General features: G+C 48.7%; 1 protein-coding gene across 7 annotated transcripts in view; it reads right to left on the reverse strand.

Moving 5' to 3' along the window:
* LOC112222041 (plasma membrane calcium-transporting ATPase 3) overlaps window positions 1-12,477 on the reverse strand; it is a 39,511-nt gene that overhangs the window by 12,622 nt on the left and 14,412 nt on the right. For 4 of the 7 annotated variants that reach the window (XM_024384592.2, XM_024384594.2, XM_024384591.2 and 1 more), the window contains exons 7-20: window positions 11,650-11,700; window positions 11,273-11,311; window positions 10,706-10,867; window positions 10,306-10,520; window positions 9,705-9,947; window positions 9,139-9,380; window positions 8,464-8,698; window positions 7,756-7,935; window positions 7,517-7,604; window positions 7,307-7,413; window positions 6,795-6,986; window positions 5,339-5,552; window positions 1,276-1,487; window positions 766-873 (exon numbers count right to left, since the gene is read on the reverse strand). In XM_024384592.2, the coding sequence (XP_024240360.1) occupies window positions 766-873; window positions 1,276-1,487; window positions 5,339-5,552; window positions 6,795-6,986; window positions 7,307-7,413; window positions 7,517-7,604; window positions 7,756-7,935; window positions 8,464-8,698; window positions 9,139-9,380; window positions 9,705-9,947; window positions 10,306-10,520; window positions 10,706-10,867; window positions 11,273-11,311; window positions 11,650-11,700 (2,288 nt within the window). The remainder of the gene's footprint in view (window positions 1-765; window positions 874-1,275; window positions 1,488-5,338; window positions 5,553-6,794; window positions 6,987-7,306; window positions 7,414-7,516; window positions 7,605-7,755; window positions 7,936-8,463; window positions 8,699-9,138; window positions 9,381-9,704; window positions 9,948-10,305; window positions 10,521-10,705; window positions 10,868-11,272; window positions 11,312-11,649; window positions 11,701-12,477) is intronic. The other 3 variants (XM_024384595.2, XM_024384593.2, XM_024384598.2) reach the window with 1 other exon arrangement.

Consider the following 12,477-nt stretch of genomic DNA (forward strand, 5'->3'; position numbering starts at 1 on the left):
CAGTGTTAGTTGACAAGGGGAAGAACACAACTTGTAAAACAAAGGGTTTCGGTCTGGGTCTGGGTATTACATGCTGACCAAACGTCTGCGTACGCCATCGTGCGCATGTTGATTTTGTCCACCCACACCAGACATGATCAGGACACGCAGGTTGAAATATCAAAATGAACTCTGAACCAACTATATTAATTTGGAGACAGGTTGAAAAGCATTAAACATTTATGGCAATTTAGATAGCTAGCTTGCTTTTGCTAGCTAATTTGTCCTGGGATATAAACATTGGGTTGTTATTTTACCTGAAATGCACAAGGTCCTCTACTCCAACAATTAATCTATAGATGAAAGGGTAAACCGAGTTCATTTCTAGGAATCTCTCCTCCTTCAGGCTTCTTCTTATTCTTTGGACTTTATATGGCGTTTGGCAACCAAATTTAAGGTGCATTACCACTACCAACTGGACTGGAGTGGGAAACTCAGTTCGTCTTTCAATCACCCACATGGGTATAGGCTCCTAAAAACCAATTAGGAGACGGGACATGCAGGACTTGCGTGTCCTGATCGCGTCTGGAGTGGGTGGACAAAATCAACATGCGTGCAGTCTGGTCAGCATGTTAGGCAGTCCTTCTTGTGTAAAAGCCAACTAAAGACTAGGTTATGGATATGTGGGTTTGTCTGTGTCAAAGACCTTAATTAGTTCTTGACACAAAACCACTGTAGAACCACAGTTTGGGTAACACATTTACATATGAACTCCAGCATAAGTACCTGTCCCCACAGCAGCTCTCCTACTCCCACGAGCAGACACCACAGCCACTGCTCCACATTGAGCGGTGTGCAGCTGAAAGGTTTCCCCCCAAACTGCACAATCACAAACTGTACAGAACAAGACACAGGATGAGAGAGATTTGATCCCAAAAAGTGGTTGCCATTGGTTAGCACAACATATCCTGTGCAACAATAATTAAGTAGTAATGATTATTAGGTACAGTATATGACATGGTTGAATAACATTACTAGTATTGCTATAATGTAAGGCAAGGATGGGCAACTTGCGGCTTGTGGGCCGCATGCTCCCCTTTTGAAAGCCCTCGGAACTCATGCGGGGTCTGAATTTACTGTTGCGAGTTAGAATAGCAGAGAGGTATGGATGTGGGCACGTAGACCTGTGAGCAACTACAGCCCCTCATGATGAGTTCAGATTTTTTGTGGTCCTCACCCCCATCAAAGTTGCCCATCCCTGAACGTATAAGAAGGAAACGCTTATGGTCCTCTTACCTGCATTAAAAAAGTCCCCAGCACAATACTGCAGAAAATAGGGTTGTGGAATATGCCGTCAAAAACGTTCCTTTCACCGTGGATCTTACGGGCATTGATCTCGTTGAACAGTTGCATGAGCACAAAGGTGTTGAAGATGATCGTGTAGTGCTCGGAGGGGGGAGAGTGCAGAGGGGCATTGCGTCCACTATCAATGTTGAAGATCTTCTCTCCTGAGATGGAGAGGAACACAAAAAAGATAAGTGGACAATAGAGTCACATGTAGTTAAAGATATACTTCCTACTTCCAAGCAAAGGTATACTAAATGATCATGTAAAATGCTACAAGCGAAATAGAGCACTACAGTTCCATGACTGCTTTTCCTCAACGTTTTTGTCCCTAACTATTGCCTTTTCTTACACCCTCCCTTCCTCTTCCCCCACCTCCAGCCTCCGTCCCTCCTCCCATCTCCAGCCTCCGTCCCTCCTCCCATCTCCAGCCTCCGTCCCTCCTCCCATCTCCAGCCTCCGTCCCTCCTCCCATCTCCAGTCTCCGTCCCTCCTCCAATCTCCAGTCTCCGTCCCTCCTCCAATCTCCAGCCTCCGTCCCTCCTCCCATCTCCAGCCTCCGTCCCTCCTCCCATCTCCAGTTTCCATCCCTCCTCACATCTCCAGTCTCCATCCCTCCTCACATCTCCAGTCTCCATCCCTCCTCCCATCTCCAGTCTCCATCCCTCCTCCCATCTCCAGTCTCCATCCCTCCTCACATCTCCAGCCTCCGTCCCTCCTCCCATCTCCAGTCTCCATCCCTCCTCACATCTCCAGTCTCCATCCCTCCTCCCATCTCCAGTCTCCATCCCTCCTCCCATCTCCAGTCTCTGTCCCTCCTCCCATCTCCAGTCTCCGTCCCTCCTCCAATCTCCAGTCTCCGTCCCTCCCTTCCTCTTCCCCCACCTCCAGCCTCCGTCCCTCCTCCCATCTCCAGCCTCCGTCTCTCCTCCCATCTCCAGCCTCCGTCCCTCCTCCCATCTCCAGCCTCCGTCCCTCCTCCCATCTCCAGCCTCCGTCCCTCCTCCCATCTCCAGCCTCCGTCCCTCCTCCCATCTCCAGTCTCCGTCCCTCCTCCAATCTCCAGTCTCCGTCCCTCCTCCCATCTCCAGCCTCTGTCCCTCCTCCCATCTCCAGTCTCTGTCCCTCCCATCTCCAGTTTCTGTCCCTCCTCCCATCTCTAGTCTCCATCCCTCCGCCCATCTCCTGTCTCCGTCCCTCCTCCCATCTCCAGTCCCCGTCCCTCCTCCCATCTCCAGAATCCGTCCCTCCTCTTATCTCCAGTCTCCGTCCCTCATCCAGTCTCCGTCCCTCCTCCCATCTCCAGCCTCTGTCTCTCCTCCCATCTCCAGTCTCATCCCTCATCCCTCCTCCCATCTCCAGTCTCCGTCCCTCCTTCCATCTCCAGCCTCTGTCCCTCCTCCCATCTCCAGCCTTCGTCTCTCCTCCAATCTCCAGTCTCACCCCTCCTCCCATCTCCAGTCTCATCCCACCTCCCATCTCCAGCCTCCATCCCTCCTCCCATCTCCAGTCTCCATCCCTCCTCCCATCTCCAGCCTCCATCCCTTCTCCCATCACCAGCCTCCATCCATCCTCCCATCTCTAGTCTCTGTCCCTCCTCCCATCTCCAGCCTTTGTCCCTCCTCCCATCTCCAGTCTCTGTCCCTCCTCCCATCTCCAGTCTCTGTCCCTCCTCCCATCTCCAGTCTCTGTCCCTCCTCCCATCTTCAGTCTCTGTCCCTCCTCCCATCTCCAGTCTCTGTCCCTCCTCCCATCTCCAGTCTCTGTCCCTCCTCCCATCTCCAGTCTCCATCCCTCCTCCCATCTCCAGCCTCCATCCCTCCTCCCATCTCTAGTCTCCGTCCCTCCTCCCATCTCCAGCCTCTGTCCCTCCTCCCATCTCCAGTCTCCGTCCCTCCCATCTCCAGTCTCTGTCCCTCCTCCCATCTCCAGTCTCCATCCCTCCTCACATCTCCAGTCTCCATCCCTCCTCCCATCTCCAGTCTCCATCCCTCCTCCCATCTCCAGTCTCTGTCCCTCCTCCCATCTCCAGTCTCCGTCCCTCCTCTCATCTCCAGTCCCAGTCTCTCCTCCCATCTCCAGTCCCCGTCCCTCCTCCCATCTCCAGTCTCATCCCTCCTCCCATCTCCAGCCTCCGTCTCTCCTCCCATCTCCAGTCTCTGTCCCTCCTCCCATCTTCAGTCTCTGTCCCTCCTCCCATCTCCAGTCTCTGTCCCTCCTCCCATCTCCAGTCTCTGTCCCTCCTCCCATCTCCAGTCTCCATCCCTCCTCCCATCTCCAGCCTCCATCCCTCCTCCCATCTCTAGTCTCCGTCCCCCTCCCATCTCCAGCCTCTGTCCCTCCTCCCATCTCCAGTCTCCGTCCCTCCCATCTCCAGTCTCTGTCCCTCCTCCCATCTCCAGTCTCCATCCCTCCTCACATCTCCAGTCTCCATCCCTCCTCCCATCTCCAGTCTCCATCCCTCCTCCCATCTCCAGTCTCTGTCCCTCCTCCCATCTCCAGTCTCCGTCCCTCCTCTCATCTCCAGTCCCAGTCTCTCCTCCCATCTCCAGTCCCCGTCCCTCCTCCCATCTCCAGTCTCATCCCTCCTCCCATCTCCAGTCTCATCCCTTCTCCCATCTCCAGTCTCCATCACTCCTCCCATCTCCAGTCTCCATCCCTCCTCCCATCTCCAGTCTCCATCCCTCTACCCATCTCCAGTCTCCGTCCCTCCTCCCATCTCCAGTCTCCGTCCCTCCTCCCATCTCCAGCCTCTGTCTCTCCTCCCATCTCCAGTCTCATCCCTCATCCCTCCTCCCATCTCCAGTCTCCGTCCCTCCTCCCATCTCCAGTCTCCGTCCCTCCTCCCATCTCCAGTCTCCGTCCCTCCTCCCATCTCCAGCCTCCGTCCCTCCTCCCATCTCCAGTCTCCGTCCCTCCTCCCATCTCCAGTCTCCGTCCCTCCTCCCATCTCCAGTCTCCGTCTCTCCTCCCATCTCCAGCCTCTGTCCTTCCTTCCATCTCCAGCCTCCGTCTCTCCTCCCATCTCCAGTCTCATCCCACCTCCCATCTCCATTCTCCATCCCTCCTCCCATATCCAGTCTCGATATCTCCTCCCATCTCCAGTCTCCATCCCTCCTCCCATATCCAGTCTCCATCCCTTCTCCCATCTCCAGTCTCCATCCCTTCTCCCATCTCATCCCTCCTCCCATCTCCCTCCTCCATCCCTCCTCCCATCTCCAGTCTCTGTCCCTCCTCCCATCTCCAGTCTCATCCCTTCTCCCATCTCCATTCTCCATCCCTCCTCCCATATCCAGTCTCGATATCTCCTCCCATCTCCAGTCTCCATCCCTCCTCCCATATCCAGTCTCCATCCCTCCTCCTATTTCCGTTTCTCCTCCCATCTCCAGTCTCCATCCCTCCTCCTATCTCCAGCCTCTGTCTTCCTCCCATCTCCAGTCTCCGTCCTTCCTCCCATCTCCAGCCTCTGTCTTCCTCCCATCTCCAGTCTCCGTCCCTCCTCCCATCTCCAGCCTCTGTCCTCCTCCCATCTAAAGTCTCCGTTTCTCCTCCCATCTCCAGTCTCCGTCCCTCCTTCCCATCTAAAGTCTCCGTTTCTCCTCCCATCTCCAGTCTCCGTTTCTCCTCCCATCTCCAGTCTCCGTCCCTCCTCCATTCTCCAGTCTCTGTCCCTCCTCCCATCTCCAGCCTCTGTCCTCCTCCCATCTAAAGTCTCCATCCCACCTCCCATCTCCAGTCTCCGTCCCTCCTCCCATCTCCAGTCTCCGTCCCTCCTCCCATCTCCACCCTTTGTCCTCCTCCCATCTCCAGTATCCGTTTCTCCTCCCATCTCCAGTCTCCGTCCCTCCTCCCATCTCCAGTCTCCGTCCCTCCTCCCATCTCCACCCTCTGTCCTCCTCCCATCTAAAGTCTCCGTCCCTGCTCCCATCTCCAGTCTCCTTCCCCCACCCCCACCTGTAGGCCCCTACCCTCCCCCTAGTCTCCAGTCTCCCACCTCCTCCTCCGCTGTGCGTACCTGCGAACAGCAGGGTGAAGATGATGGTGAGCTGGTAAATGGCGTGGCCCAGGATGTTCTTCATCATGGTCCGGGAGATGAGGGGGTTGTTGCGTCCGTAAGGCTTCCTCAGGAGCAGGGACTCAGTGGGTGGTTCGGTGGCTAGGGCCAGGGATGCAAAGGTGTCCATGATCAGGTTCACCCATAACATCTGGACAGCCTTCAAGGGAGAGTCCTGGAGGGGAGAGAGAGAGGGAGGGGGTATGGAGAAGAGAGGGAGGTAGAGGGAGAGAAAGAGGCAGAGAGAGGGGAGGAGGCAGGCAGAGAGAGGGAGGTAACAAGGAGAGAGGCAGAGAGGTAAAGAGGGAGAGAGGTAGGGAGAGATCATTTAGCTTTAAAGCTTGTTTGGAATGTCCGTAGACCGTTACCTACACTACCGTTCAAAGGTTTGGGGTCATCGCAAAACACCAGTCTCAACGTCAACAGTGAAGAGGATGCTGGCCTTCTAGGCAGAGTTCCTCTGTCCAGTGTCTGTGTTCTTTTGCCCATCTTAATATTTTATTTTTATTGGCCAGCCTGAGATATGGATTTTTCTTTGCAACTCTGCCTAGAAGGCCAGCATCCTGGAGTCGCCTCTTCACTGTTGACATTGAGACTGGTGTTTTGCGGGTACTATTTATTGAAGCTGCCAGTTGAGCACTTGTGAGGCATCTGTTTCTCAAATTAGACACTCTAATATACTTGTCCTCTTGCTCAGTTGTGCACCGGGGCCTCCCACTCCTCTTTCTATTCTGGTTAGAGCCCGTTTGCGCTGTCCTTTGAAAGAAGTAGTACACAGCGTTGTACGAGATCTTCAGTTTCTTGGCAATTTCTTGCATGGAATAGCCTTCATTTCTCAGAACAAGAATAGACTGACGAGTTTCAGAAGAAAGGTCTTTGTTTCTCTTCCTTTTGAGCCTGTAATCAAACCCACAAATGCTGATGCTCCAGATACTCAACTAGTCTAAAAAAGGCCAGTTGTATTGCTTAATTAATCAGAACAACAGTTTTCAGCTGTGCTAACATAATTGCAAAAGGGTTTTCTAATGATCAATTAGCCTTTTAAAATTATAAACTTGGATTAGCTAACACAATGTGCCATCGGAACACAGGAGTGATGGTTGCTGATAATGGGCCTCTGTACGCATACGTAGATATTCCATAAAAAATCTGCCGTTTCCAGCTACAATAATAATTTACAACATTAACAATGTCTACACTGTATTTTGGATCAATTTGATGTTATTTTAATGGACAAAAAATTAGCTTTTCTTTCAAAAACAAGGAAATGTATAAGTGACCCCAAACTTTTGAACAGTAGTGTATATCTTTGACCATTTCCTAGTGAGTTACTTACAGTAAGTGGTCCATTTGTAATTTACACAACAGTGAATTGTGGTGTGGTGTGGAGTGCGAGAGTCAGAGATGGAGTGAGTACCTGTGTGATACAGGCGCCGGTGAAGGCCACGATGACAGCCACCACGTTGACAGTGAGCTGGAACTGGAGGAACTTGGAGATGCTGTCATAGACGTTGCGGCCCCACATGACCGCCTTCACAATGCTAGAGAAGTTGTCATCAGTCAGGATGATGTCAGAGGCTTCCTTGGCTACGTCAGTACCAGCGATGCCCTACACAGAGCCACAAAAAAGAGCCACTTTAAATGTACACTGCTTTGAAAAGTATTCACAGGTCTCACATTAAAAAACAATACATGTCAGTAATACCTACTTATGTGTATGATAGTTACATAGTAGTAGTGTACTGTAAGTACTAATGTAACAATACTAAAGTACATACCATGCCTATGTAACTATATTGTAAATACATAGGGTACATTTAGTGAAATGTAGCATTAAGTATGGGATTTAATATCTCCCAAAATGTACTAAAATTACTAAAGATGGGTGTCATCATCATCATCATCATAATCATCATTTACATGACTCACCATGGCAAAGCCAACATCGGCCTTCTTCAGGGCAGGTCCGTCGTTTGTCCCGTCCCCTGTCACTGCCACTACCTGCCGCTGCTCCAGTACAGTGCTGTCTATGATGCCTGCAGGAAGAGAAAGTTATCATTGGAAATTATACAGCTGCATGGTTTACCATCTGTTTACAAAAATCGTACTGTAGCTTTGAGTGGAGTGTCTCTGACCCACCTTTGACCAGTGTATGTTTGTCTGTAGGTGAAGACCTAGCCAGAACTCTTAGTTTGGGCCAAACCTTATCAATGCGCTCCTGCTCAACCTGTAAGAAATAAAGATTGTATTATAGGGGTATCCACAGAAACTGTTGAGTCTTGTAACACTGAGTTATTGAAGCTAATGAATTGAGTCAGGGCACTTGCATTTTTTGTCAGTAAAAGAGTATCAAACAACACATGAATGATGAACTCTACCTCTCCTTTCTCATTTCTGATTCGTCGGTTGAATTCCTTCCCGTCTATACACAGGAAGTCATCCCCAGGCTGGATGATGCCACACTTGGCAGCGATGGCGCGTGCTGTGTTGATGTTGTCACCTGTCACCATACGCACGGTGATACCTGCCCGCTGGCATTTCTTGATAGCATCTGGGACCTGGTTAGAAAAGACACCAGAGTTTTGCTAAAGACTTGGCACACCCTCTTACTTGCTGATGTACATGATACTACAGAGAAATGATTGAATATTTACTAAACCTACAACTATAACAAAACCTATCATTTGGAAACCCAGAATTAAAATCTTGCAACATTGTGATTTGTCAAAATGATCAGTGACAAAAAATCAAGGTACTGGAACAATGTTCCTTGTTAGTTGTCGCATTCCAGTCTGTTGACAGACGCTACGGTGCCATTTATGTTAAGTGCGTCGGTCCATGAGAGATTACAATACCTATAATTATATACCTACAGTATAACAAAACCTGTTGTGTCATCCCCACTATAATCCTAGGTTTTTACAAGTTCTTATTTAGACATTTTTCAACAGAATTATCCACTTGAAATGAAGAGCAAGTAACAGGCAATTGTCATCCCTGTGGAAAAACTCCACTCCAAATCTACCTACATCTGTGAAAACAAATGCACCCCAATAGAGAATCCCTCTGCGTAAGTTCTTGGTTACCTCTGGGCGGACAGGGTCCTCGATGCCCACCACTGTGATACAGATGAGGTCACTGACGATGCCAGCCTCGTTCTCCCAGTCGGGCTCAGGGCTGGCCGGCAGGTCCTTGTAGGCCACGCAGATGGTGCGCAGGCCATCGCAGGCCATGGGCTCGATCACCTTCTTCACCATCTCGTCCCTGTCCCGCGGGCGGAAACCTCGTGGATCGCCACCACCAGCCATGATAGAGGAGCATCTGAGAGACAGAGAGTCAGGACACAGATGCTCTGTATGTTAGGGCACAATATTAATGTTTGTCATTTTGTTTTGATCATCAATTCTCATTCAAGGCCCACTTTATCTTGAGGCTCCTACCACCCCTTGCTCTATCAAAGCTGTAGCCTCTATCAAATCCAACTTTGGGCTTCATTCAATCCGTATTGCGGAAGTTCCGCATTACAGCGTGATTTAAATTTAAAGGCAATGTTCTCATGTTAGAGACTGCATTCACGGTAAATGCTGCATATGTTGGGCTCAATCGGAATCTACCTTTACAATTCTATCAAGCTTCAGCAGTAGGGATTGAATAGAGCCCTTTATTTGTATGCGTGATTCACAAGGAAACAACTTTTCCTACTTGTCATGACAAGGCAGGCAGACAAGGCAGGCCGTCTCCAGCCTGAAAGTCAGACTCACTTCTTGAGCAGGATCTCAGAGGCCCCCTTGCTGTAGAGGCGGAAGGATCCATCAGGCAGCTGCACCACCGTGCTCATGGACTTGCGCACAGAGTTGAAGGTGTAGACCTTGTAGAGCTTCTCCTCAGGGATCTGTTCCCTCACAGGGGCATAGTCCCTCTTCAGGTCCAGGATGAAGCCAAGTAGGGCACACTCTGTCTTGTTGCCCACCTGCTTGGGTAGGCCTCCCTCCTTATCCGGGGGCTAAAAGATGAAGATACCATGTTTTTGCTCAATACGTGTGGAGGAAAAAGAGAATAGGAGACTGGGCAAAACGCACATTTGTATGTAAATTTGTATGTAAATTCTGAATTCTATGAATGGTTTATATATGTTGGGTTAACATGAACAAAATACTTTTCCATCCAAATGGCCAATAAAGATGTAAATGTCTTTGCAAGTTAACCAGAAAATAACCAGAAAATATAAAGTTGTGTCCCTTTACCATTCCGCATTACAGACATTAAAATGTGGGAGCATTCAACAATGTGCAAGTATCTATCGATCTTTCCTAATCCACCCTCTCACCATAATCTTGGAGGTGTAGGCGCTGTTGACAGCTATGGCATTGACGAGTGTGTCCAGCACTTTAGGATTCATCTGGTCAGGGTGTGGGACCTTGTGGAAGTGCTGGTCGCCCGCGTAGGCCTGCACCACGGTCATTCGGTTGGTAGTGAGGGTGCCTGTCTTGTCGGAGCAGATGGCCGTGGCATTGCCCATGGTCTCACAGGCATCCAGGTGGCGCACCAAGTTATTGTCCTTCATCATTTTCTACAGGGAAGGAGGAGGAAACAGATGGAGATGGATCTTACTGTTAGGCCTCCACCTGAGAAACTACAATACAATTCAGCTGCATGTACAATATATAGTATAGTGTAATCGTGCCTTGATTTTGCCATATGGGGATATTCGAGCAAAAACACGATTTAACATGATTGTCACATAATGTCTACAGCAGCGCGCACGCAGACAAGCACTTGCGCACGCACACACACACACACACACACACACACACACACACACACACACACACACACACACACACACACACACACACACACACACACACACACACACACACACACACACACACAACACACATTACACACACACAGTTTATTACCCTTACCTTGACAGAGTAGGCCAGTGATATAGTAACAGCCAGTGGCAGCCCCTCAGGCACAGCCACCACCAGCACTGTGACGCCGATGATGAAGAACTTGACAAAGTACTGCACATAGACGGGGGTACACTCAGTGAGCCACTCCCGGCCCTGCACCACAAAGGTCTCAATCACAAAGTACATCACCAGGATGATCACTGTGATGGCTGACATGACCAGGCCTGAGGAAGAGGACAGACAGACACACAGACATGGCTACTTAGATCAAAGAACAATGTGAAGAGTTTGTCGGTAGTAGAGTATGCACTGCTAGCCAACCTTGTGCATACACAGGTCAAGTCAGAGTGAACAAGCAGGCCAGCAAAAAATAGATTATGAATGCTGAACGTTTAGAATCAGCCCTCACCTGCCTTCCCGATCTGCACGGCCAGTTTAGTGAGTTTGCCCTGGAGCACAGACTTCTCTTTTTTAGGCACGTTGCCCTTTTTCTTCTCCGCTTCCACCTCCCCACCTTCAGCGCTCTTCAGGGGCTGCATCTCCATGGCAACAGCCTCATCCTGTTTCTTGGCTAAGGTTGGGGGTTGTCACAAAGTTAGGGAGTGGTTAGGACGGTTAGAGAAAAGCCAAGAGGTCTAGTGGGCGTTATCGGCACAAAATGGCTGCCATGCTTCCCCCAGGTGGGTTCTACAGCTACAGTATGCAACTGTAACAGGATGTAAAGCACTTATGATACCTAATGAAAAGGGCTGTAAACATACAACCCATTATTATCAAACGTACAGGTAATATGTTTTCAACATAAATCAAGATATTGCTTCCATCTTATTTGAGAAGTAAAATGTTTTAAACTATTTTGTATAAATTATTACCTCATGCCTTCTGTTGTTTGCATAGTTCCCCAAAGGATTTACATAAAGTAGCCTACTTGAAATTATGGATGATTCCTCTGCTTTGGAATCCCCCTGTTTCTTACCTTTGTTCTGATTGTTTTCCAGTGTCCCGTCTTGCTTGCCTGAGATTAGGCGAGAGAGAGAGAAATATCTAGACTGATACATCTGAATGTGACAGACATATTGCTGCATGGGAGGCAAACATTGCTCCCCTTTTAACCCCCCTAAAGGAGTAAAAATCGAATGGGAAAATGAATAGACAAAATGAAAGTGACAGAAACGTGTGAAGAAATCGCAACGACTTATTTAAACATGTTAAACTTTTCAAAGTATTTTACAGTTTGTTATTTATTTTTTTCAATTACATTATAGGGGTCCACAATTTCCCATGGGAGTCCCATGGAATATCTCTAGCAAACCCCTTCACCAATCTAACTAGTCTAGTAGGGGAAACACCTACCATTCGTGATGCTGATCTGTTTTGCTTCGACTGCAGGGGTATTATTGCCCTCTGATGAGATAGTGGTTTGGGATTTGAGATAGGGACAGGGACAATAAGAGATTTTATCAAATTAAGAGACAAAAACAATCAAAACAGTAAAAAGGATGAGCAACAGAAACAACAAACAAGGAATGAAAAAAAATGAATGTATGAGACCTCTGGAGCAGCAAATAAGTAAACCATTGCATCATCTGTGGTCTTCATTGTGAAGCTTCGTCCTAACCAGAGGCTCCCCCCTCTGTGTAACCCCATCCCCATCTTGCTCTCCCTCTTTCCATTCAAGTATTGATTGCTTTGCAGACTCCTATGCTTTTAGATATAATTATTAAGCAGCTAGCTACCACTCTTCATATCAAGGAGAGGGAGACAGGGAGGAGAAAAGTCTCTGCCCATGTACTGTAAATGCACACTGTACAGTTCAGAGATGCTCTGCTCTCTCTTTCTCATAAGCAGAAGGAACATCAGGCCTTGAATGACACAGCTTAATGGAGCATCTCTTCAATACACCTATTGAAACTGCCAATGCATGATACTTATATACATATGTCTGTGTATATACAGTATAAGAAACAGACATTGTGAGTCAATCATATGTAAATACATCCATATGAAAAGTTCATTTCCAAAACGTTATATGCACACATTTTTTACATGTGTGTTTTTTCATCAGAAGTGAATGCTTATGGGTGTGTAAAATATCACTGGTCTCATATTTTGGTTAATATATTTTAGATGTGTATTAAAATGAGTTTTGTTGCGAAACGATATACAGTTGAAGTTGGAGGT

Source organism: Oncorhynchus tshawytscha, linkage group LG22 (assembly GCF_018296145.1).
Source record: "Oncorhynchus tshawytscha isolate Ot180627B linkage group LG22, Otsh_v2.0, whole genome shotgun sequence".
NCBI classification, from domain to species: domain Eukaryota; kingdom Metazoa; phylum Chordata; class Actinopteri; order Salmoniformes; family Salmonidae; genus Oncorhynchus; species Oncorhynchus tshawytscha.